The sequence below is a fragment of the Sinohyriopsis cumingii genome, chromosome 17 (assembly GCF_028554795.1).
Source record: "Sinohyriopsis cumingii isolate HCF-2022 chromosome 17, ASM2855479v2, whole genome shotgun sequence".
NCBI classification, from domain to species: Eukaryota; Metazoa; Mollusca; class Bivalvia; order Unionida; family Unionidae; genus Sinohyriopsis; species Sinohyriopsis cumingii.
Window position 1 is genome coordinate 21,780,594 of NC_142977.1, and position 26,727 is coordinate 21,807,320.

General features: G+C 36.9%; 1 protein-coding gene across 1 annotated transcript; it reads left to right on the forward strand.

Moving 5' to 3' along the window:
- Positions 1-5,211: 5,211 nt before the first annotated feature.
- On the forward strand, positions 5,212-19,309 carry LOC149777908 (uncharacterized). Its single transcript, XM_089939003.1, has 4 exons — positions 5,212-5,383; positions 8,093-8,152; positions 16,208-17,269; positions 17,920-19,309. The coding sequence occupies exons 1-4, from the start codon at positions 5,227-5,229 to the stop codon at positions 18,570-18,572; spliced, it is 1,932 nt and encodes a 643-aa protein (XP_089795129.1). The 5' UTR covers positions 5,212-5,226; the 3' UTR covers positions 18,573-19,309.
- Positions 19,310-26,727: the final 7,418 nt, after the last annotated feature.

The window sequence follows — 26,727 nt, forward strand, 5'->3', positions numbered from 1 at the left end:
TCAGAATAATATCGTTTTGGTTTCTTCGAATAAGTACCTTGACGAAACTTTGATTTGAACATTGCGTAATAAGGAAACTGTCGTCTAAAGGGCAGTGATCATAGTCATGACACGTCTTCAAAGAAAAAAATGATTTCAGGTCGAGACGGCACATCTTGATCACAAACGATCAAGGTCATTGAAGCCCGCTGATTATTAATCTACAGAGTCAACGTTACTTTACTAGTGCCTACCTGGAAGACTGTTAAACACAGACATGCCTGTCATATGATGTCAGTGGTAGTGTTTGAAGGTTGTTATTGTTGTTGTAGTTTTTAACGCCATTTTTCAACACAAGATAGGCTATACATGGCGGGCAGTTTTAATGGTGGAGAAAGAACCCGAGAAAACCCCGGAATGAAACACCGACTCACGAGAAGCTTCTGGCAAGCTTTCTCACATACCCACATTGGCCGAATCCGAGACTCGAACCCGCGCAGACAGAGGTGAGGTGGCAATGATCCGTAACGGAGAGCGCTTTTGACTACTAGGCCACTCGGGGCCCCGTGTTTGAAGGTTTAACAAAAAAGGCCAACGAGAAATAGATCAGTGGACCTTCGTTCCATATTCCCGTTCTTATAAGTTATGTACGAGTTGAATAACCTGACCGAGGAGCCTATGGTGCAAAATGACAATTGTCTCTCTGTTTGCTAGCTTTCATGATTGATCCTGAAGAAAGTCTGGGGTAATATGCAGGGCCTGTGTTGGCTGTATAAGCTTATTTATTATTTTCGTTTAAAAATTTAAAACATGAATAGAGCTATGAGAAAATGAAAGCAGTTCCTAAGTATTGTCGGTGAAAACACAGCTCGCGCAACATTGTCTTACTGGACTTTTCTACCTGTCTATGAATCACGGACTTGTACATTCTTCACACCACCATGTGTACATTCAAACGTGCCTTAAAGGACACGGGTTTTAAGCCCTCAAAATCCATACAAAGGCGAAAACAGTCGTTTTTTCAAGCCCCCTTAAGTTACTTTACTGTAGACATAATTCTCTATTAAGCAGCCACCTTTCTTTAGAAGCAACGGTTCTTGCTTCCACGATATGAAGGCGTACGACAGATTTGACAGTAATATGAAATATACATGAAGTCCGTGTTTCTCTGTACTGAAATAATTCAGCGGCGATTCATAGAGAATTATCGAATTATCTTATTATTGTTGTTGTCATTAATATTCCAGCGATCCAGGGCTCTAGCACTGTGGGTGGTGGCTCTCAGTCTAAGAAGAAGAGAAAAACCGGTATGTACTATGAATATTATTTAAGGGTGTAAATATGTTTGATGGCATGCATATATATATATATATATATATATATATATATATATATATATATATATATATATATATATGCTCCTCATTCACGTACGCAACGCCTACACGGAGGTTTAACAGGTTTCGAAATTTGATTATGTGTGCTTGGTGTTTCACCAATGAAATCTATATGTACCGAATACGACTAGGAACGAGTTTCTAATCAGAACCAGAAAAATTAGCCCACTCAATCATTTTTGGGACACTCAAAAGCGCATGATTCAAATACGCGTTTATTGTCACAGAGGGTAATTTTTGAGAATGCTCCAAACAGCCATACTACCATTATCGAGAGGCAGAAGACGGGGAAAGATAGGAGGCATCCACCAAGGCGATATTTTAAAGGAGGACGGAAATGACAAAAACAATTACTTTAGGAAAAATATATAAGATATTATTACGAATCGTTCTGTCGAACGTACATGGACTCAGATCGCTAAATAAATTGGAACTAGAAGAATTAAAGTGCTGTTTCAAACTAATATTAGTCTTTTGACGGAGACTTAGACAAATGAACTATTTTATTCATACGAAATGCTCTGTCAATACCGTAGAGCGTATCAATAAATTGTTTACTAGGTCCTTGAATACAAGCCGTGTTAACTCACAAGGTATTTGTTGAAGCTCAGGCTGGTTCTAGGAGAAGTATGCTCACAATTGATAACATTTTCACATTGCATGGGTAGATAAATCATTCTATTAACTGAGGTATAACTTTATTTTGTGCTTTTGTTGATGTTGCTAAAGCGTTTGATCCTGTTATAGGAGTTATTTTATGGTATAAAGTACTTAAATTAGGAATAAGAGGTAAACTATTTAATATCCTATATTCATTGTAAGAACACGTCAAAAGTAGAGTGAAATTCAGTCATACCTTGTCGGAGGACTATTATGTGTAAGTTCCTTGCGTCACGGAGAATGCTTGTAGCCCATTGTTTATTAATGACATTGAAAAACAATTTATTAAATGTGGTGTTCCAGGTACCGACTTGGGTGTGCTGCAAATGTTTATGATTTTATATGTAGATGACAAAGAAATATTTCAAAACATAGTCTGGGAAAAGGACTACTTGCTCTAAGTACATATTGTGATAAATCGAGCATCAAAGCTAGTACAAGTAAAACAAAAAATTAAAGGCTTACAGTTAGAGGTTACTGACATTGAAAGGCATCCATGAATGAAAAAATGAACATAGTTAGTCCGGAATGTATTTATTAAACAATATGGGCCTGGGATAAATCAAGAGGTTGACAAAATAAAGGCCTTCTTATCAGTATTTAAACAACGTCCATCTGAGCACTATTGTGACATGAGAGAGAGAGAGAAAGCAAATATGAGAGCTTCAGTGTCTGTGTGTGTGTATGTTTGTGTGTGTGTGTGTAAAATTGCCAAAAATTAAAAAAATACTTTTTTTAATTGTAAATACATGCATATAAAGAAAAATTAGCTAAACATCTACATTCGTACTGAAAAACGTATAATGTCACATGAATAAATACAGTTTTTTCACGCAGAAATATAGTCCTATTCAACACAAACATCGGAGGAATGATATAAAATAATTGTATTACTTTACAACAAGTCTGATGTAATAAAGGAATTATACTCCTCAATGTAAATACTCCATATAATTAATGATGCGCACAATTTGAGAGCCTGGCTTAAAGACGGCATGGATAATTGTATGTTATTTATTACATCGTTCTTCAACTAAGGTAGACCAGGTCCGTATAATGTACGATTGCTCAAGGACATGATGAATTATCTCCCCTGATGGTCTATTTGTTTGTTAATATTATTTGTCTGCTAACTGAATATATGTGCAGTCATCCGCGATTTCCTGTTAGTTACGTCTGTCAAAGGCAAATGTGTAACATTAATGTGCTAAAAGCAGCGGAGCTTCTGAGCGTACCGATTACAATAGGTTTCAGTTTCTCACCGGTAGAAAACTAGTCTATCGGTCACTGTTGGCAAACATCAAAACGAGACAACATGCCTGATTAAAAAGACCTGTCATTTTAATATAAAATACAAGCAAATGATGTTATATTGACCACACATACAAATCAGTAGTAATAATCACCAGATACAAAATAGTCTTTCTCAAATGGCTTACCTACAACGATTTAGCTATTAATACATGCAACTAGCCCTAGAAGCTGGATCTTTGTATTTTTCAAGGCTTCAGGTTTGCCCATTGCCAAGCCTGATCTGTGTGCGCACGCGTGTCAAGTGTTGTTTTATCCTTATGTGTCCTTACGACAGATTCCGGATCCTTGTTTAACAGATAAGACCACTAAAGTACCTCTTAACCGTGATTAATTTGATCCAGTTTGTATTAGGAATTTAGCAATTAAACTATATTTCCAACGTTTAATTGAGCATCGGTTCCTGGGGTATTTGTAACCGTAAAATTAACATTTGGGACCTAAATTTGTTTCGGTATTCAGTTGAGGGGTTTCGGTTTACTCGGGGAAAAATGATGATACTGTATTAAACAAGGAAAAATTCGGAACTAAAACAAATTGGATTTGAACAAATTCCGATATGCTGATGTTTCGATTTTGAGGGGTTTCACTATTTATGTACGTCCCACCTAGCTTAATAAGAGACGGAATCGACATAACGTCGTTTGTCCATTCACAGGTTTAATTACACGTGCATCTTCTTATGATAACGCTTGCAATAGTTAACAAATATCAAGATAATACAATATTATTATAAACAGTCCCTCATTCTCTGGGATCTTGGTCTCAGGGAAAGACTGAAGTCGTTCAGTATTCGGTAATATTTTCTGAACAGTGAATAAACTAACCTAAATAAATTATATATATATATATATATATATATATATATATATATATATATATATATATATATATATATATATATATATATATATATCTTGTAGAAGCTGCTCAGTAGTTAATACACCGCAGGTGTTTTGTTTACTTTAATGTTTTTGCTTGATTATAAGGTTTTTCTTCTTCAGCAGGGCGGGTTGGGGTGTTTGATCTTCTGTTTTTCTGTTTTGCTGTTGTTGTTGGTGTTATTCATAATAAAGTGCAAATAGATCGATGAAGAGGCAAAGTTTACCGTTTCATTCTGCCTCCAGACTAGTTATTTAAGACTTGTAGTAGTGAGGACTACACATTTCTATCAAAGTCAGCATCTCGTCCAGACTCTCTGTTGCTCAAGCACTCTTCGATTATTATGTAGCTGAAAAGTGCGTTTTTCGCGGAGATAGGAGACCATTCTGTGGCGGAAAGTATGGCTAGTCACCTCTTCAACGCGTTGGCTACAGTTGATGGCACGTCGGTGATGCCCATTATATCAATACAGAATATGGAAAGTGGGAGATGGCGAAAGAGGGAGGGGAGAGAGATATGAAGAGAGAGGATTTGGGTGACTTTTACTTAAACCGCTGTAAAACGAATGCTCAGAAACAAAACACGTAATTAGTTACCAAATCGGTTTCAATCAACACTTGCAGTTACGATATATTGCTGTATTGAAGGAAATTAAAGGTGATAGTAATCAGCTAATAGGAACAATGGCCCTGCTACATTAAGAGCACTTTCTTGATCAGACTCGGAAGCAAATGGAAATCATGGCTTTAGAAGGACTAAAGTCAAAGCAATGGTTCAAGCATTCATACTATCGAAAGTTAAATACGTTGACGAATCAGACGTGACGACATTGAATTGAGCCGGAATGTAAGCGTTTAAATGATTTTATATTTTTATATTTACGGACTTGATATTAGATAAAAAGAATAGGACACTTTAGGATAAATGGAGCTTTAGTATATATATATATATATATATATATATATATATATATATATATATATATATATATATATATATGCATTGCAACATTCCGTCTCCAATTATACTTTACTATCGACTAATATATATTACTATTATTATTATTATTATTATTGTTATTATTATTATTACAGCAACCCAAGGGACTAGTACCTCGAGTGGTGGCTCACCTTCTGCTAAAAATAAAGACATTGGTCAGTACTAAATATAGAATTAAAGGTTTACATAATTGTTTGATGTCATGTATAAAACATATAGTCTTCCAATTCAAGTAGACAGCACTTTTACGGTAGTGAGACTTGTTTAGAAAACCGATTCCGGGTAGTTGTACCTAGCCTTCAATGCACACTTACAATAACTTCAGTGTTATTCAACACACACACACACATAGATAGATAGATAGATAGATAGATAGATAGATAGATAGATAGATAGATAGATAGATAGACAGATAGATGGATAGATAGATAGAGAGATAGAGAGATGGGGATATATACATTCAAACGGAAATCGGGGCTTCAAATTGGCTAAAGGCAAATCAAATGTTTCTAAGCATTTAGGATAAAATTTACTTTATGCTGCCTATAATTCAAGTTCCAACGTTTTGAAAAAGAATATAGAATCCAGAAATAATGAATTTTGTGCACAGCTGGTGTAGTCAATCTGCCTTAGCCAACTTTACATCCGTATTGTTGATAATAGTTGCTGGTTCATGGGTCTAGTGAGGATTTTCAGGTACTGTCTAATTTAATCACCACTAGTGTTCAAAAGTGAAGAATAGTTTGCCCAGTGCAGCGTCAGGTAAAAACTTCCGTGTTGGTTATTGAAACCCGTACTGAATGACTGGCCGGAAATAAAATTAGACTATTAACAATTAAGATATTTGGCCGAATATATGATTACATTACTAATAATGATGGCTGGTATTTGCTAAGATGCAGTAATATGAATCCATTCTGTTCATTTTTGACACTTGCTATACTAAGACTGAACACTGTCACAACAAACAAAAGCAAAGCACGACTTAACATTTAGTTTCACACACTTGATTTGAACATATTCGTATATACGTATATACATCCGTCCCTCCGTCCTTCCATAAGAACTTTAAAGTAAGACTACGCAATAGCGACTCAACATACACAATTGAAAATTTGATTGCATATGAAATGGTGACCTGTTAACATGTTCTAACTTTATACTCGTACCATGCGACAGAGCTAATCATATTTGGATGCCGGTCCATCTGTCTGTTGCTAATTTCGTGTATGCACAAAAACTCGAGTTCTCCGCCATTGAATGTTGCCAATCATTTTAGATAGCTTGTCCTCGTGGTAGGAAAGATGCCAGCCTATAGTATAGTCAAATATACAAATACCAAGACCTGGACCGACAAAAAGATCATTTGTGCAGAAACAGTTGAGGCATCGACCAAGTACATTTCAAAATATTTGTGGATGACTCACAGGGAAAAACGTATTGATTTTAAGGTCAAACATTAATAATCAAGGTCACTGAATAATATACCAAACTTACATGATGATGCAAGACCTAATGCATGTACCTATATCACAATTGTTCAGCTTGAACTTAATTGCAAGGAAGAGGTGTATTTTGACTTTCAGGCCAAAATTTCAAAGATCTTGGACCATGTGACCTAGAATATAATTCTTTGTTTTCAGAATAATATCGTTTTGGTTTCTTCGAATAAGTACCTTGACGAAACTTTGATTTGAACATTGCGTAATAAGGAAACTGTCGTCTAAAGGGCAGTGATCATAGTCATGACACGTCTTCAAAGAAAAAAATGATTTCAGGTCGAGACGGCACATCTTGATCACAAACGATCAAGGTCATTGAAGCCCGCTGATTATTAATCTACAGAGTCAACGTTACTTTACTAGTGCCTACCTGGAAGACTGTTAAACACAGACATGCCTGTCATATGATGTCAGTGGTAGTGTTTGAAGGTTGTTATTGTTGTTGTAGTTTTTAACGCCATTTTCAACACAAGATAGGCTATACATGGCGGGCAGTTTTAATGGTGGAGAAAGAACCCGAGAAAACCCCGGAATGAAACACCGACTCACGAGAAGCTTCTGGCAAGCTTTCTCACATACCCACATTGGCCGAATCCGAGACTCGAACCCGCGCAGACAGAGGTGAGGTGGCAATGATCCGTAACGGAGAGCGCTTTTGACTACTAGGCCACTCGAGGCCCCGTGTTTGAAGGTTTAACAAAAAAGGCCAACGAGAAATAGATCAGTGGACCTTCGTTCCATATTCCCGTTCTTATAAGTTATGTACGAGTTGAATAACCTGACCGAGGAGCCTATGGTGCAAAATGACAATTGTCTCTCTGTTTGCTAGCTTTCATGATTGATCCTGAAGAAAGTCTGGGGTAATATGCAGGGCCTGTGTTGGCTGTATAAGCTTATTTATTATTTTCGTTTAAAAATTTAAAACATGAATAGAGCTATGAGAAAATGAAAGCAGTTCCTAAGTATTGTCGGTGAAAACACAGCTCGCGCAACATTGTCTTACTGGACTTTTCTACCTGTCTATGAATCACGGACTTGTACATTCTTCACACCACCATGTGTACATTCAAACGTGCCTTAAAGGACACGGGTTTTAAGCCCTCAAAATCCATACAAAGGCGAAAACAGTCGTTTTTTCAAGCCCCCTTAAGTTACTTTACTGTAGACATAATTCTCTATTAAGCAGCCACCTTTCTTTAGAAGCAACGGTTCTTGCTTCCACGATATGAAGGCGTACGACAGATTTGACAGTAATATGAAATATACATGAAGTCCGTGTTTCTCTGTACTGAAATAATTCAGCGGCGATTCATAGAGAATTATCGAATTATCTTATTATTGTTGTTGTCATTAATATTCCAGCGATCCAGGGCTCTAGCACTGTGGGTGGTGGCTCTCAGTCTAAGAAGAAGAGAAAAACCGGTATGTACTATGAATATTATTTAAGGGTGTAAATATGTTTGATGGCATGCATATATATATATATATATATATATATATATATATATATATATATATATATATATATATGCTCCTCATTCACGTACGCAACGCCTACACGGAGGTTTAACAGGTTTCGAAATTTGATTATGTGTGCTTGGTGTTTCACCAATGAAATCTATATGTACCGAATACGACAAGGAACGAGTTTCTAATCAGAACCAGAAAAATTAGCCCACTCAATCATTTTTGGGACACTCAAAAGCGCATGATTCAAATACGCGTTTATTGTCACAGAGGGTAATTTTTGAGAATGCTCCAAACAGCCATACTACCATTATCGAGAGGCAGAAGACGGGGAAAGATAGGAGGCATCCACCAAGGCGATATTTTAAAGGAGGACGGAAATGACAAAAACAATTACTTTAGGAAAAATATATAAGATATTATTACGAATCGTTCTGTCGAACGTACATGGACTCAGATCGCTAAATAAATTGGAACTAGAAGAATTAAAGTGCTGTTTCAAACTAATATTAGTCTTTTGACGGAGACTTAGACAAATGAACTATTTTATTCATACGAAATGCTCTGTCAATACCGTAGAGCGTATCAATAAATTGTTTACTAGGTCCTTGAATACAAGCCGTGTTAACTCACAAGGTATTTGTTGAAGCTCAGGCTGGTTCTAGGAGAAGTATGCTCACAATTGATAACATTTTCACATTGCATGGGTAGATAAATCATTCTATTAACTGAGGTATAACTTTATTTTGTGCTTTTGTTGATGTTGCTAAAGCGTTTGATCCTGTTATAGGAGTTATTTTATGGTATAAAGTACTTAAATTAGGAATAAGAGGTAAACTATTTAATATCCTATATTCATTGTAAGAACACGTCAAAAGTAGAGTGAAATTCAGTCATACCTTGTCGGAGGACTATTATGTGTAAGTTCCTTGCGTCACGGAGAATGCTTGTAGCCCATTGTTTATTAATGACATTGAAAAACAATTTATTAAATGTGGTGTTCCAGGTACCGACTTGGGTGTGCTGCAAATGTTTATGATTTTATATGTAGATGACAATGAAATATTTCAAAACATAGTCTGGGAAAAGGACTACTTGCTCTAAGTACATATTGTGATAAATCGAGCATCAAAGCTAGTACAAGTAAAACAAAAAATTAAAGGCTTACAGTTAGAGGTTACTGACATTGAAAGGCATCCATGAATGAAAAAATGAACATAGTTAGTCCGGAATGTATTTATTAAACAATATGGGCCTGGGATAAATCAAGAGGTTGACAAAATAAAGGCCTTCTTATCTGTATTTAAACAACGTCCATCTGAGCACTATTGTGACATGAGAGAGAGAGAGAAAGCAAATATGAGAGCTTCAGTGTCTGTGTGTGTGTATGTTTGTGTGTGTGTGTAAAATTGCCAAAAATTAAAAAAATACTTTTTTTAATTGTAAATACATGCATATAAAGAAAAATTAGCTAAACATCTACATTCGTACTGAAAAACGTATAATGTCACATGAATAAATACAGTTTTTTCACGCAGAAATATAGTCCTATTCAACACAAACATCGGAGGAATGATATAAAATAATTGTATTACTTTACAACAAGTCTGATGTAATAAAGGAATTATACTCCTCAATGTAAATACTCCATATAATTAATGATGCGCACAATTTGAGAGCCTGGCTTAAAGACGGCATGGATAATTGTATGTTATTTATTACATCGTTCTTCAACTAAGGTAGACCAGGTCCGTATAATGTACGATTGCTCAAGGACATGATGAATTATCTCCCCTGATGGTCTATTTGTTTGTTAATATTATTTGTCTGCTAACTGAATATATGTGCAGTCATCCGCGATTTCCTGTTAGTTACGTCTGTCAAAGGCAAATGTGTAACATTAATGTGCTAAAAGCAGCGGAGCTTCTGAGCGTACCGATTACAATAGGTTTCAGTTTCTCACCGGTAGAAAACTAGTCTATCGGTCACTGTTGGCAAACATCAAAACGAGACAACATGCCTGATTAAAAAGACCTGTCATTTTAATATAAAATACAAGCAAATGATGTTATATTGACCACACATACAAATCAGTAGTAATAATCACCAGATACAAAATAGTCTTTCTCAAATGGCTTACCTACAACGATTTAGCTATTAATACATGCAACTAGCCCTAGAAGCTGGATCTTTGTATTTTTCAAGGCTTCAGGTTTGCCCATTGCCAAGCCTGATCTGTGTGCGCACGCGTGTCAAGTGTTGTTTTATCCTTATGTGTCCTTACGACAGATTCCGGATCCTTGTTTAACAGATAAGACCACTAAAGTACCTCTTAACCGTGATTAATTTGATCCAGTTTGTATTAGGAATTTAGCAATTAAACTATATTTCCAACGTTTAATTGAGCATCGGTTCCTGGGGTATTTGTAACCGTAAAATTAACATTTGGGACCTAAATTTGTTTCGGTATTCAGTTGAGGGGTTTCGGTTTACTCGGGGAAAAATGATGATACTGTATTAAACAAGGAAAAATTCGGAACTAAAACAAATTGGATTTGAACAAATTCCGATATGCTGATGTTTCGATTTTGAGGGGTTTCACTATTTATGTACGTCCCACCTAGCTTAATAAGAGACGGAATCGACATAACGTCGTTTGTCCATTCACAGGTTTAATTACACGTGCATCTTCTTATGATAACGCTTGCAATAGTTAACAAATATCAAGATAATACAATATTATTATAAACAGTCCCTCATTCTCTGGGATCTTGGTCTCAGGGAAAGACTGAAGTCGTTCAGTATTCGGTAATATTTTCTGAACAGTGAATAAACTAACCTAAATAAATTATATATATATATATATATATATATATATATATATATATATATATATATATATATATATATATATATCTTGTAGAAGCTGCTCAGTAGTTAATACACCGCAGGTGTTTTGTTTACTTTAATGTTTTTGCTTGATTATAAGGTTTTTCTTCTTCAGCAGGGCGGGTTGGGGTGTTTGATCTTCTGTTTTTCTGTTTTGCTGTTGTTGTTGGTGTTATTCATAATAAAGTGCAAATAGATCGATGAAGAGGCAAAGTTTACCGTTTCATTCTGCCTCCAGACTAGTTATTTAAGACTTGTAGTAGTGAGGACTACACATTTTTATCAAAGTCAGCATCTCGTCCAGACTCTCTGTTGCTCAAGCACTCTTCGATTATTATGTAGCTGAAAAGTGCGTTTTTCGCGGAGATAGGAGACCATTCTGTGGCGGAAAGTATGGCTAGTCACCTCTTCAACGCGTTGGCTACAGGTTTTCACCTCCATCTATTCATCGGCCGAGTCCTTTTGGACCCTCACTAGACCATCTTGTGACATAAGTAGAGATCATAGCTGGCAAGAGGTCTTGAAGTTTAAGGTTCTGTCTCGTGTGACCATAGCCTCGCATGATGATTGTTTTTCAGCTTCCTCTTTCATGGTCTACATGAAAGGATCAATATATCCAGAGGAGGTTCGACAACTGCTAAAGGCGGTAAAGCAATTCCCTGGGTATTATTTGTCCATGTCGACAGCAACCTCTACAGCAGAGCATCATTACATCCAATGCCGCTTGGAATAATTGGAAGGTCTTACTAGACTACAGAAGGAATCTCTTTGTGGTCAACATTTCTTATGGCTTAGACGATCTTCGAAGAATTTGTTCCCTTCCTGGCGTCAGAGGATTTGTATGACCACAGTTTCCTAGAAGCACCTTTAGACAATTCTAAGGAGGACAAGAAGAGTAACCTCCCTGAACATTGTATGTAATCATCTCTCATGTTCTTTAAACAGGCTCAGCCTCGACTGTATCCAAAGTAGCCTTACATTTACCAGTCGCTTGCTAGATGAAGTTGTCGCAATGACTATGGTGGAAAGTCTCCAGACTGTTCCCAAGCAAAACAAAGGAAGGAGCCGATCCTAAGAATTTGCTTCCTGCTCTGCAATATCTTATTTCCAGCGTCGAAGCGGGAGCACTGATAGCCCCTTTATTCAGGGGATGTTAGGGTAATTATAACATGTTTTCATTCCACCTTACATTATGCTGTCGGATCCTTTTCCTAGAACATACTCCCTTATCACAGACTCATATTATCGTCCACCAGTCCAAACCGCGTCAAGTAAGAGGAGAGATCACACCCGTCTGCAGGGCATAGTGTGAAGGGTGAGAAACAACTTGACCTTGACGTGCAAATAACCATAACGTTGCTGGTAGAAAAAGGCAAATGTTTCGGCTCATAATCAGGCTTTATGACTGACACAGATTTCTTCGAAAAGACTGATTCAAATCGGAGATTACTACCGCGGTCAGCGACGCCATTAGACCAAAAAACTGTTTTGTCTCCATTGATTTTCCGAAGCGCACTATCACATCTCCATTTTCCATCCACACTGATAATAGAAAAACTCCGTTTTTGTCTCGACCAATAAGATGTTAAGTTTCGTCCTTGTCCACACGATATCGCCTTCATTCCACGAACATTGGCCAGGTTGATGGGGTAGATGTAGTCCTTTTCAGGTCATTAGGGATTCCCATCATACAAAATTTAAAGAACTATTTGTTACATAATGTTCTCAGAGATTCCATTCTAAGGACATGTCCCTCTGATGCTCTGCTGGGACTCGTCTGGGTCTTCCTCAAAACCTAGATATGTCGGATCTCTCTTTTCAGGACTTAGTATAATCAGGTCTGAAATTTGTGGGAAAGTGTGCGATCCTTCTGACAGGATCGACCAAATCATCTCGCTTGTAGTCAAGACCCGTTGTCGACTGGCCTTTACCTCCACAAGAATCCACATATTGTCCAACTTCACACTAGGGACATATGAAGCGATTAAATGCAATCTACTTCCAAGGTTTACAATGCAAAGTGCACACTCTTCTGTGATTAGTGCAGCGCGACTGTTTCTGATCCTAGCAGTTTCCTTCACTATCTCTTTCAGAAAAGCGTATGTTTCATGTCAACGAATAAAGGCTATAAGGTGCCCATTTATACCGCTCTCAAATTCTCTGAGGATCCCACCATTAGGTCAAACCCTCATGTGTCAGATCTCATAAGCCGCAGACGCCTAGATGGATATTTCTTGTGTTCTTTGGTCGTTGCCAAGTCTCCCGTATTAAACCTTTAGAGAAGCGTCTTTCGAGAACCTTATCCTTAACACTGTATTCCTGATCTGTTTTGCGTCCCAGAAGGGAAGGAACAGTATACATGCATTATCAGTGGAAAAGGAATCACTACGGTTCAAGGGTAATTATGATGTGGTTTCTGTCCTTTTCCAACACATATTTCTGGCAGGGAATCTTCACTAGGTCCGTTTTCTTATATAGATCACTCTCGTACCTGTGCCAGGAATGATCAAGTCAGTCTCATTTGTTCAATACGGTCTAAAGCTTTCATTACGTTTCTCCTAAGGGGAGAAACAAGAGTCTTTGTCGCTTCTTGCTTACTGGGGTTCTTCTGATATTTTGGTAGCCATTATATCCAGCTAGATTGTGCTCACTTTCAAGAGAGCGTATCGGTCCAACACTAAGAAGGACCTTTCGTACACGAGACTTACAGAGTACGGTGTTAAAGCTATTGATACATCTTGGATGTATTTGAATCCTTCATTAGACGCTAACGTCATCGTATTCAAATGACACGTTACATGTGGCGTAAGTTAATTTCCAACACAAGTTTTACCTTTAAGTTATGAAGGATGTAACTCGTTGAAAAGATACGAAGGAAGACATTGCAATTTCCCAACCTTTCAATCCATTTGTTATTGATGGGCCAATTCACAAAATAGTTACTAAATTCGCAATAATGATATAAATATATTTTATCGTTTCAATGCCAAACAGCTGCATATTAAGATCTGCTTCAAAGAAAAGAATATACCAAAAGACAAACATGAATATCACAAACATGCAAATCTTCCTAAGTATCGTTCAAGTTTGATAACACAATTAAAGCTGTCATTAAGTTTGCAAGACAAGTTAACATAGGAACGTTTCTTATAAAGCTCCAGTGTCGGAATGAAACCAGATTATCCGAAGTGAAAGTCAGTCAGCTTACTGACTGAGACGATTGTCCGTATTCAATTTAATGTGTCACTGAAAATTTATAATGTAGCTTGATGTAAATACAGTTTACAGCGTTTATTTTTAAAACTAATATTGTCATGAGATATATCGAGCTTATCCCTACTTTATGGATATTTAGTATTTATTCAGCATCTGCGAATATTCCCATTACATACTGACAGAAGAGACGCAACCGATTTACACATATAATGATTGATTGTTCAATATATATATATATATATATATATATATATATATATATATATATATATATATATATATATTAACGGAAACTACTCAGACATGTTCATATATAATACCTATCGATAACAATATTTAAGTTTTTTGAACACCAAAATACGACTATGAAGGACTTTTATTCCACTTAAAAATCCGAGCTGTTGCCAGTCCAAACGTAAAATAGAGCCATGCACATGGGGAGAACAAAACAGGAAAGAATAGAAAAATTGGATGAATGAAATTGTTTCAGATTTAGTTGCTCTTTTTCTCAACATTTACATATACAATATACTACTTATAGTTATAAAACTGACACTGTAGCCAACTACAATTGAGTTTTTTCGCAAGTAGTGACTCTGTCTCCAAGGAAGTTGTGACGTAACAGCAAACAAATGTCAAAATGCTACATAAAATTCTTTAATATTTTCGTTTCAAGCTAATCTGACCATAAGAAAAGGTGTACTTATGATGTGGCCTGTGCCCATTGTCCGGCACCCGTTATCCGTCAATAAATAGTTGCTTCTTTCTGACTCTTACATTATCATCATGGTCATAAGCATCAAATACAGACTAATATGATCAGGATCTCTGGTGCACTTGTTATGTGAGGGATCTTCTTATATTAACGAGACGGTCCCACGGGTGATTAGCTGCGCTTGTTACAAATCCAAAGACCGTATTTCTGCTTGAGGTAGATAAGCCTTAAGCCTTTAAATGAAGCTTAGTCATAAAACCTATTTCCAGAAAGGTCGCGGATGAATACATTTGAAATGGCATCTAAGACTATGTACCATTTAAGTCGCATCCAGAAAAACGTTTGTTTCTTTCTCGAAATCTTGAAAATGTAAAGTCACATTTTTTATATAATCTCATATTAAAACGTTACTCCATGTTCACTCCATTCTTGCAAGGGATGATTTTATTATCAACATTAATTACATTACTAAATCGCAGGTTTCATAGAGAAATGTATATTTGTATGTTGTGGGATTACTTGCCACTATCTAAAAGGACATTTTCGAAAAAGCATTTTTTAAATATTTTGCTGTGATAATAAAAAGTCTACATCGACAATAATTTATTTCATTATATATGCTCCACTTCTCTGATGAAACTTAATTAAGATAATGGCTTTCACGTGGCTAATTAACACAGGTCATAGAATTTCTTAAACATGACACCTTTCAACTATACTGAACCTAAACCACATGTGCCATACTGAGGCCTCCACCATCGATCTCATTCATAATTAAGGATCGTTCAGTTTTGTCTCTAATTTAGTAAGCAACTAATGAAGTTACAATAATGCTACTTAAATAGGTTTCCTCTGGAAAGAACCATGCAGCTTATTTGTTTTATGTATCGTACTGTTCCATTCAAACTGTGTAAGTTCAAAAATCTCAAAATATGCAAAATTAGAGAAAATTGTTTTCCATCAACAAAATAAAGTAACATTATGTCCCACATATTATTACCCTCCTTGGAACGTTCAGTTCTGCTAAATTACACTTCGTGTATAAGTTATTATCGAAAATTTATAAAGTGTTGTCCATTTAGGAGTAAAAATGTTCAGTGCAGAAGATTTTTGTTTATATTTGACCAACCGGTCAGTAAAGGGTGCATTCTAATCATTGCTGTGGTAACCAATATGTCTGTTCATTTCAGTCTTGCAGGATGAAATGGAATTTTTAGAGGCAATAAGAAACGATACTCAGAAGGTCGAACAAATGATAAGAAGCAAAAGGATTCCAAAGAGAAGTATCATAGAGAGAGCAGTAAAACAAAATGGGTATTCCACAAATATCCAGTTGGCTCTGCGTGAAATGTCTAATCTGCTGAGGGAGATTCCCGAGTCTGTAGGTGTCTGGTGTGGATATAAACCAAATGATCCTTTCACTCCTGTGTTTGTGGTCACTCTCGAAAACCAGAAGTGCATACTGAAGAAGACTGAGATCCTAAAACTTTTTATCGATTACTCAATCAACATTCAGTATAAACATGTACCTAACGATGAAGAAAGAAGTATAACAGAGAAATATGGCATCAAGACAATCAGATCTGAGGACGTCGCTCGTTTGAACAACTGTATTGCAACACACACTGCGAGTCTTATGAAGGAACATAGCAACTTGAGTATAATTAGACCATGCCCTGTCAAGTCACGCGGTTATTTGTTTAAACAACTGCATGTGATAGAGGACACGTGCATAGTTTTCTATGTTCCAGTCAAGGGAATCATACCAATAGGCGAAAAGGAGTTCCCAACAGAAATTGATGGAATAGCTACTGATGTCAGAGAAGGAGAATTTTATTTCTTTGGAAACCACAATGCAATGGAATACCACCAAAAACTACGGATGGGCTGCGGTATAACAGGAAGATTGACGGGGAGTTTGGGTGGATTTGTAGACCTTCCTGGTGAAAAAGTTGGTTGCCTAACAGCTGCTCATGTTGTTTTAGAAGAAAACCAGATTCAAAAATACATTAGCCTAGGAGAAGAAGAGAAGAGGAACCTAAATAATGATCTTGCACGAGGAAGCGAACAAATAGAAATATATCAGCCTACACCAGAACATGGTTGGCAAAGTTTTGGGAGGGTACATGCCATAGCCCTGGATGCGGGAAACATATTTTCACCATCTGTTGATGCAGCTATCATTCAAATTACTGATGATGAAAGGAAACCAGAAACGGGAAGTTTTCCTGATGGTGATTTTGAAGATGTTGGTAATGAAAATATAACACCGACCAATAATTATTGAGAGTATTAAACGAAATAATCACAAAACAATCTGCAAAAGGTGTATATTATCAGTGCCACTTATGTTATGTTAGAGTTACAATCGTATTTCAAGGTGCAAGTTCAAGGTAAATCTTGATACAATCGGATTAAAATCATGAGCCATTTTAAGTATTTTCAATCCTAATATGTTTTCCCGTTCCTCAGGTTTGTACATTTATGACTTAACGTTTAATCGACAACATCCAGTCACACTTATACTGTTGTTTTATCAAAACCCTGGACCTGCATATCTTATAAACGTCTTTTTTAAACATGTTCTGTCTGTATCTCATTATGTTGAGGTTACGACAAATATATATTTGCACAAAGCAACTAGGTTTTACATCAACGAAATAATTAAACCATTAAAGCTCAAACATGTTCATAATAATTACGGTCTTTTCTATGGAACATGTGTATAAAGTAACATGCGTTGCTACGTTTCAATCATAACTTTAAATCTACTAAAATTTGCCCAAAGTAGACAACATGACACAGTATGAAAGAAGCAGATTTGAATCATTTTAAATGTAATAAGATTAATTGGTTATTAAAATATAACCATTTAATGTATATAAATTATCTATAATTATAGGCTTTACAGCTGAAGAGCCCATGTTCTACACCAGTGGGAGAATTCTGGATGATATAGATTCTAGTCAAAGGGGATGTCTGGTAATCAAATACGGATGCACCACGGGCATAACACGAGGTTATATGGAATGGATCGGAGAGTCTGTTCGACCGGTGAACACGTGGGGCAGTTACACCTTCCCTGTCATGATGGGGCAATTGGAAGTAAAAGCGTATAATTTTGCAGCATCGGGTGACTCAGGTGCATTGGTGTTCCTTTGTTTAGGTGGAAACATTCGAAATCTGCATGCAGTTGGAATGGTTATGGGCGGAACCTCAACAGGGTGCCAGTGTTTCATTACGCCTATAAAAGCTATCTTTGAGAAACTTGGATTAATAAATAACAGGTTTAAATGTTTTCCTCAAAGAGAATTGTCACAGCAGGAACCAACAGCCCAACCACTTATAACGCAGATCGGCATAACCGAACACTTAACGATGGTTGAACAGAACATGAACAGACGTATGGACGAACGCTTAATGACGATTGAACAGAGCATCAAAGAAAACATGAACGAACGCTTTACAACGGTTGAACAGAATATTAATGATAACATGAATCTTCGTTTTAACAGGATCGAGGAGTTATTGAACCGTTTCAGCGGCAATCCTTAAACTCTAGGACTTCTTTTGAAAAAAATATTTTAGCATTTTTAATTTTCAAATTAATTAATTTGGGTGATAATTAAGATGATTAGATGTACTTGTAAAAGGTGTTTTTTGTCAGTTACATCTGTCATACAAGGTGCATACTAAGTGGTAGATTTAACTTCAAATTTTCGCTTGTCTATTTTTCTCCATTAGACAAAAATCAAATTGACTGGTGTTAAGCCTCTAGGTCTTCCAAATACTAACAGAAAGGAAAGGAAGCCAACAATATAAATAAAATACAGGAACATAGTGTGTTGTGAATGCAATCCCATATAATCCTAAAAGTCCTATCGTAAGTCCGAAAGTATAGAATGTTCCAAGTGACTTTTAATAGTCTTGAATGTGATGAAATTTCTAGAATTGACTGAACATTTCAGAAAAGTGCAATATATACCACAGATGTTCTTGAATTGATATTGATTCTCAGAAAGTGTCACCAGTTTATGTAATTGCAACAAGTATCCGAGTGAAATCAATTCATAAAAATTGATCCCTTTACAAAAAAAAAATACCAAGGGAAGAAACAGTCTCATATTAGTTTATTCAGTGATTGTGGTTCCACGGCACACCAGCACTGTAAGGCCATTTACCGCCATGGAGAACGTTTTGTGTAAGATTATTTACATTTGCATTCCAACTAATTAATAATCACAATAAATATATATGTTTACTGCTATTTCTTATTAAAATCTCATAACAGAGGGTCTTAAACCAAATGCAATTTAATGAAAGAAACTATTTAAAAGACAGCCATAATCTTACATGAACTTGACTTTGAGCAAAAATCCACACAAAGTGTCACACTTACAGAAATTTGGAGAGAAAGATCCTCCGACTGAATGACAAGCATCCATGAACATAGGTGGCACACTTTGATCAAGACTATTCACCAACATTCTTAAAGTAACTCTTGACATACTAATTCTGAAACTTGTTGATTTGTGTAAAAACATCTATGACATGTAGAACTCTGTGACATATTTCTTTAACACTGACATCAGCATTATCTGACTTGCAAATAAATCTCTTTATCAACTTAAGTTATAATAATTTACACACGCGCATCCATGTTACTGTCACCAAATTGTATATAGCATTGTTATATATTTCCACGTTCAAATAAATCATTAGCATACTAAAACTATCTCAGTTTGACAGTATTATGTATATCCTATATGCTTTGATTAAAATACCTACGCTTTTGGTGCTAACGTGTTAAGACATAAATATGAGCCATGGTAATGTTGTGGCGGTGGTGGCATGCATACAGTGTTGAAGTTTATGTTCAAGCCCATGAGTCTATAATTACAGAGTGGAATTTGATGAAACTTAATACACTCAGTGTGTAGGTATGGGAATTGATCTTTATTCATGAGATTGAAATGCCACATAACTTGGGCTAGTGTCAAAGGTCCCTCCTACCTTCTTGCATGGCTTGATAGAATTTCAAGCATAACCACTATGATGCGGGCATTTTATCATGGATCTTTGAAATAAGACAATTATATATTTTACATTCTTTTCAAAACCCACGTTGTTCCTTGGTCATGTCGCGTGTCTATCGCTATAATCAAGGACAAAACATTTCGGTCATAACTTGGACCCTATTGATCCCCTAAGCTTTTAAATGCTAAAAAGTCCCAGTAAGTAATTCAAACAGTTGTCTACTAAGGAGCGTGCCATGGGTCATGACTGGAAAACGATAACCCATTAACTACACATATAAATCGCATTATAATGGGAATTAAATAAACTAATAGTAGATACCTTTCTATAGCAGAATAATTGTTGACTCCTACGTTTTCTACCTTTCAACAAAGTATTCATCAGACGAATGACGCCTGGCGGAGTCACGTGATCTTCTAAATGTTGACAAAAGGCTCTTAAGACCCTTATTTAGTCCTACAAATGGGGCAGAGCTCATACACATTATAAATATTATGGCAGGCAATTTTATTTTCCTTAATGAAGTCTTGATCATAGGCACGTTGAGGTTTCATCAAATGAATTTGAATTGTGTCTAGCTCCTTCGAATTTAATGGCTCCTATCATTCACTGAATATGGCGGACACATCGTCTGCTCTGAAACTTCTCATAAATATCTTAGATGGTTTCACTACTCGGCATTTACAAAATGAAATGATCTTATCTTAAGTCCTGGAATTTCTGACAACCGGTACAGCATCGGTCCCTAACACAGCCTTTTATTGAAAGATTGACATGAACTTGGTGACTAGAATAATCATCGTTATCATCAAAGGCAGAAGATGAACATATCTACAAATCACGTACTTCCGCAATATTTCGTCGAAGTGTTACCCTTTGTTTATTGTATCCTAAAACACTATATAATACAACGTCCATAGCACAAGCAGTACCACAGATTTGAATTTATTGCAATGCAACACTGTAAATATTATAGAAAGCATCTGAAACGAACATATCAACAAAACGAGTTTATTACAATTCATACCGCTCCGGTGGCCTAGTGGTTACAGCGTCCGCCTCGGATGCGGGAGGTCGTGGGTTCGATCCCCGGCCGAGTCATACCAAAGACTTACAAAAACGGTACTAACAGCTGCCTCGCTTGGCACTCAGCATTAAGAGGTTAGTGTTAGGACTGGTCGGCCCGGTGTCAGGATAATGTGACTGGGTGGGACATCATGCTACATGTCTGCGGCATGATGCCCCAGTGCTAGACATCACTATAAACTGCCACACTGCAGACATCGTAGCGATATGACTGAAAAATTGTTAAAGCTACGTTAAAAATCCAAATCACATCACAACACATTATTACAATTCATAGTTTTAGTGCTATTTCTCTTCTTGTCTTATAGCTTAAGAAGTACGCACAACTGGTGCTGCACTCCTAATGGAATAAAATGTTAACTGAAATGTTCATCCTGAACAAAACATTTAGCTCCAATGAGTAATTTTGATTGAATTTCAGCACTCGTTATTCCCCACGAGGACCTCATTCAATGGTGACGTAAACTTCAATGTTAATGTGTAAAACATGGACGGAAGTCGGCTCTGTATGTGGTCCATGTAGCACAGAGACAAAGAACGTTTGTTTTGCCAGTTTCAAATACGTTGAATGAATTATTACAGATTCAGTAAACACTGACTCGGTCACGTCAACCTGCAGTCACATATCATACCATAACCGAAACAATCAGATAACACGTGAGTACATGCTGGTATCGCATATAAGGTGAGAGGACAGTAAGTAGAACAGTGTATTGCCGTCAGTGTTGTGCATTATGGCGTCTATACCACTTGGCATCAGACAAAAACACAATAAACTGCTGGTACACCTCTGTGATCTCATACACATCGAGAGTCCGTGTTACAAAAATTTTATTGGTTACCTGCACAATGCTGTCCTACCAGCGGGACTACTGCAATGCGTTAAAGACGAACCAATGGAGGTGTTGGATTTAATGGAAGAGAGAGGAATATTGAAGGAGGGTGAATACAGCGTACTGGAGGAAGCACTTGATGCCAGTAGCTATAAGCAGGCTTTGGAGCTGGTTAAGAAAATCGGGTCAGAGATAACAAAACAGATAGAAATGCAAAGTTCCACTCCTATCGGTTAGTTTGTCAATATAATGACTCGTGTGGGTCTCTCTCTCTCTCTCTCTCTCTCTCTCTCTCTCATATTATTTATAGCTACAGTAACTACAACCAAAGACGAATATTGTAGCGGATTCGAGTAGCAGTCTTACAAGTTATGCGACTCATATTTTTACACCTATGTACATACATAAACTCTGGGGACCCGTGTGGTCGAGTGGTATAAAGCGCTCACCGTTACGGATCACTGACACCTCTCACCTAAGTGTGTGGGTTCGAGTCTCAGGCTCAGCCAATTTGGGTATGTGAGAAGGCCTGCCGGTAGGATCTTGTGGGTCTGTGGTTCTTTCCGGGGTTTTCATGGGTTCTTCCTCCACCATTTATACTGGCCGCGATGTATAGTCTATCTTGCGCTGAAAAATGGCGTTAAACCCTATAACAACAACGTACGTACACTGCATGAGACAGACATAGAAAAAGGGACAAACATATACCCTGACATACGTACACTCACTGTGATGCTAATACTAACAAAAACTTTAGGCCAACCAGGCGGCCAACTAGGCGACAGGATTTGGAGGGCGCCATAAACGAAGTACACTGACATGTTATTCATTTATTGTCGTGAAATATGAAGGCGAAATAAGGAAAATAATGTATTATGAAGCCGAAAGTATATTAACACTAATGTTGGTACGCACGAAAGCTGTCAGTAGCTACACATTATTACCTAGTCCGATATATCAACCCCAAAAATCTGTGTTGATACTGATGGACGACCCGAAAATAAATATCATCACGGGTGAAGGGCTGATTTATCGGTCTAGTTCTTAACGAGCTTTTCCCCGTGTTCCTCCTCTACTAGTTATACTTGCCTCTATGTATTGCCTATCTTGCGCTGAGAAATGGTGTTAAACCCAAAACTATAGATACTTATATTTTACATTCGGATAGTAATTTTGGATATCTGAAATTAGATGTCGTATATATTGATTTTGCTAAGTGGTAAATTTATTATCTAACCAATGCCAACAAAATAGTATACATTTCGATGTTCGCATCAATACTGCAATGTTTAACTAGGTGGCACGACAATTATCCCCCTACGGTCAATAAACTCACCACCGATTGACACCCGAAACAGTCCCCCCCCCCCCCCGATCAATCACCCACTGGTCAACTGCCCGACCCCACCCCACCAGTGTCATTTACCCCATTGAAACCTACCTCCCCATGACATGGATATTCCTCTTTATACACTGAATAAATATCTAAAACCGGAAGTAATAACGGTGCCTGGGGCGGCCGTATGATATTAATAATCAGCAGACGACTTTATGCGAGAAAGGGGCTTTATCAAACAAAAACAAATGCTCCGATGCAATATATTAACTATAAACATGTTTTTAATTAAGTCGCCAGCTTTCTTATAATTTTAAAACAAAGTACAAAATTCCCAAATTGTCCAGGTGTTATGTAATTAACCTGTTATGGTCATCTATATTTTTTGTAACTCCTGGTTCAATGTTTTATCTCATGTTTGTAATTTGCATTCATTGCTGTAAATTGTACAGACGATATTTGTAGTTAGATTGTGCCTGCGTGATTAGGGTCAGTTTTAGGAATACTAAGAGCGTAAAATTACATAGGATCTATAAATACATGCTTACGTAGGTGCTGACAATTACTAATAATAATCTTAATATTAAGACTTGATCAAGACTTTGGGTTAATTTCTCGTTGGTCAATTAAGTTTGTACGGTTCGCGAAGAATTCAGTAACTTCCCATTGGTTGGGTTAGGTCACATGAACAGGCAATTTCGAGGCAAACTGAGGATTAAGATCTTTGCTAATTCAAAGATCGCCAGAACATGACCCATAAGCAATCGCCGTCAGATCTTTACGTAGGACAGCGGCGATATTGTTTTAATCAGATTGGGAATTTTACCGCAAGGCTCGAATGATCATATGAAGCAAATGTTAGTATTCATTGCGTCTGACTTTTTTTGGAGATACTGTTGCGTTTCTCTTTTTTAAATTATTGTGTTTTCAATATTTCTAATAATGTATTTAAGTTTGTCTCGGGGTGGGTGTTTAGTTTTTGAAATGTGAAAAGAAGATGTTTTACAGCGCCACGAAGCATGCTGTCTAAAACAATGTATTGTGGGGGCTACGACCCTTTTCCGGTCCCAGATTAAGGCCTTCCAAGGCCCTATGAACTGAAAATATCATAGAGTTTCCTGCTTTTAAAAATCTAAAAAACGTAATTTAAAGAAAGAAAAAAAAAAATAGTGGGAAAATTCCACTGCTGCTATCATTCTAAAAATCGAAATGCCCTTTCAGGCAAATCGAAATGGTGCTATATTAATCACTAGAGTATATCATCAAGAATTAATTATTTTTCTGGCACCCCTGTTGGTCTGGTGCCTAAAGCACGTGCTTATTGTGCTTAATGAGTAATCAGGCACTGCTCTTTTCTTTGAAAAAAGTATTTGTGGTAATGTATTGTTGATTTGACTTTAGTAGGTGATGATAGACGTTAGTTTTCAAAATAACGACAAAGCGGACGTTGTGTGTTCTACAATAAATAAATTGTGGAATACATTCTTGTCGAGTTGTGTGACAGAATCAACCCTGCCAGAAAGATTTTTGTTGCTGTATAATTGAACACAAAATGTTGAAAATGTATCAGATGATTCTGTAAAGGACCATCTGAAACGTTTCTCTGAGAATACGGCTTATAGCATTCAGTTTATTTTTATCTTTTATTTTGTAAGGCGGGGATTTTGTTTTCTCTGGTGGGTGTCCGCTTAATTTGGTTTTCGTTATCTAGGGGTTGACCGCCCATGATGTTATTGCCCGGTTCGAGTAAATATAAATATAAGTGGTGAAATAGATAGAGATCTGAGCAGATATATAGAACAAACCAACACGCGCCCCCGTACATGTAAACAAACAATTTAATCAATTGCATAAAACAACTGTGAAAATTCATTACATCAGGAATATACTCTGCTTTTAGAAATAAAACTTTCACCGAATTACAAAGAAAACGCAAATAGATTTAAATAAAGTAGCCGATCTGTTTGCTGATAGATTCAGTTCATCATAGGATTGAGTGAACAATCGAAGTCAACGTCTTGTACGATTGCATAACCTGCTTGTCCCAGTTTGTTCTGCTTCAAATGTAGCTGTTCACACCCTTGGATCTCAGGATAATACTTTCCACCATCCGTCTCAGGATACTCTCAGAATACGTTTCAGAAATTAATACGTCGCAGGATTCCGTCACAGGTTTGTACCTTTCACTGCACTTCTCTGTATACTTCTCAGTATACGTCTCAGGGTAACGTCACATCATACGTCTCAGGAGCTATTTTCTCCTTTTTAAATAAATATAAATAGAGACAACCTAAATTTCCTGTTATTTATGATACAGGGGATTTCGCATTATTCTCCTTCGTTATCAGATTTTACTATCAGTGCTAGACAGATGCTAAGGCTATCAATCGACTCCACATGTCCTATAATGACCCTTGTTAGTCAAATGGCTAATTGACTTTACACATTAACGCACCGTACGAGGCCTGGTGTCCTGAACCAGCCTCAATTTGCACAGCGAATAAATGGGATACATTACTTTAATTACTACATCGTTTCAGTAAATATACACTTACTCTTAAACATGCCTGAAATCTTCTAAATTCGGTGAATTCACACGGGTTCTCGTAATCATATTAACTAATGTAATGCATTAAATCCTTAGAACCTAATTCTTATGCAAACAAGACTACAAAATTCAAACAATTCGTCAAACTTATCGAAAGAAGATTAATGTACGACTTCCTATGCATAAATTCAACACAGTTATACTTCATAAAGCAAATTATTATACGAATGTAGAGAAAAAGATTCATGCAAATACAAGTAAATAAATTCAGCAAAGCATTATATATGGTATCAACAAATGGAATTGTCACACTACCTTCGCTTTCAACGTTCCTCCCATTTATCGCCAAATTAGTTCGTCGGTTTCTTTCGACAACAGTCCCCTTTGGACAACAATTCTTTTACGAGGAATTTCTTGCAAACCCCCGAAGCCCACTCTTGGGTTTCCTCTTGCAGGAAAAGCTGAGACTGATTAAAATTTCCGATGTGGCAATTTTAAAACCTAGAAAATTTTGTGTGGGAAACACGCCCCTTATTTAACTTAACCAATCAGAATCAAATGTCTCTGTCGCCTTTTTTCAGAGGCGCCAAAGTCGGAGTCAGCTTGACCTGGTAGTTTGAGAAGCAGGGTTTCTGCGATTTCTCAATTTTGACAACTTTACCATGAAAATGAAGTGTCCCTAATAGTCCGTCTGGCTGCTGTATAAACAAATGCTTAATTAAGAATAAAATTCTCCCTCTCAAGGACATTACCGGACACGGTAGTATGGCGATATGATACGAGCCTGTCTCAATAAATCTAATTAATGGTTCTCTGGTCTCAACTAATTTATTCTTTTTAGATCGCCAGAAATTTGCCCCTTCACATATT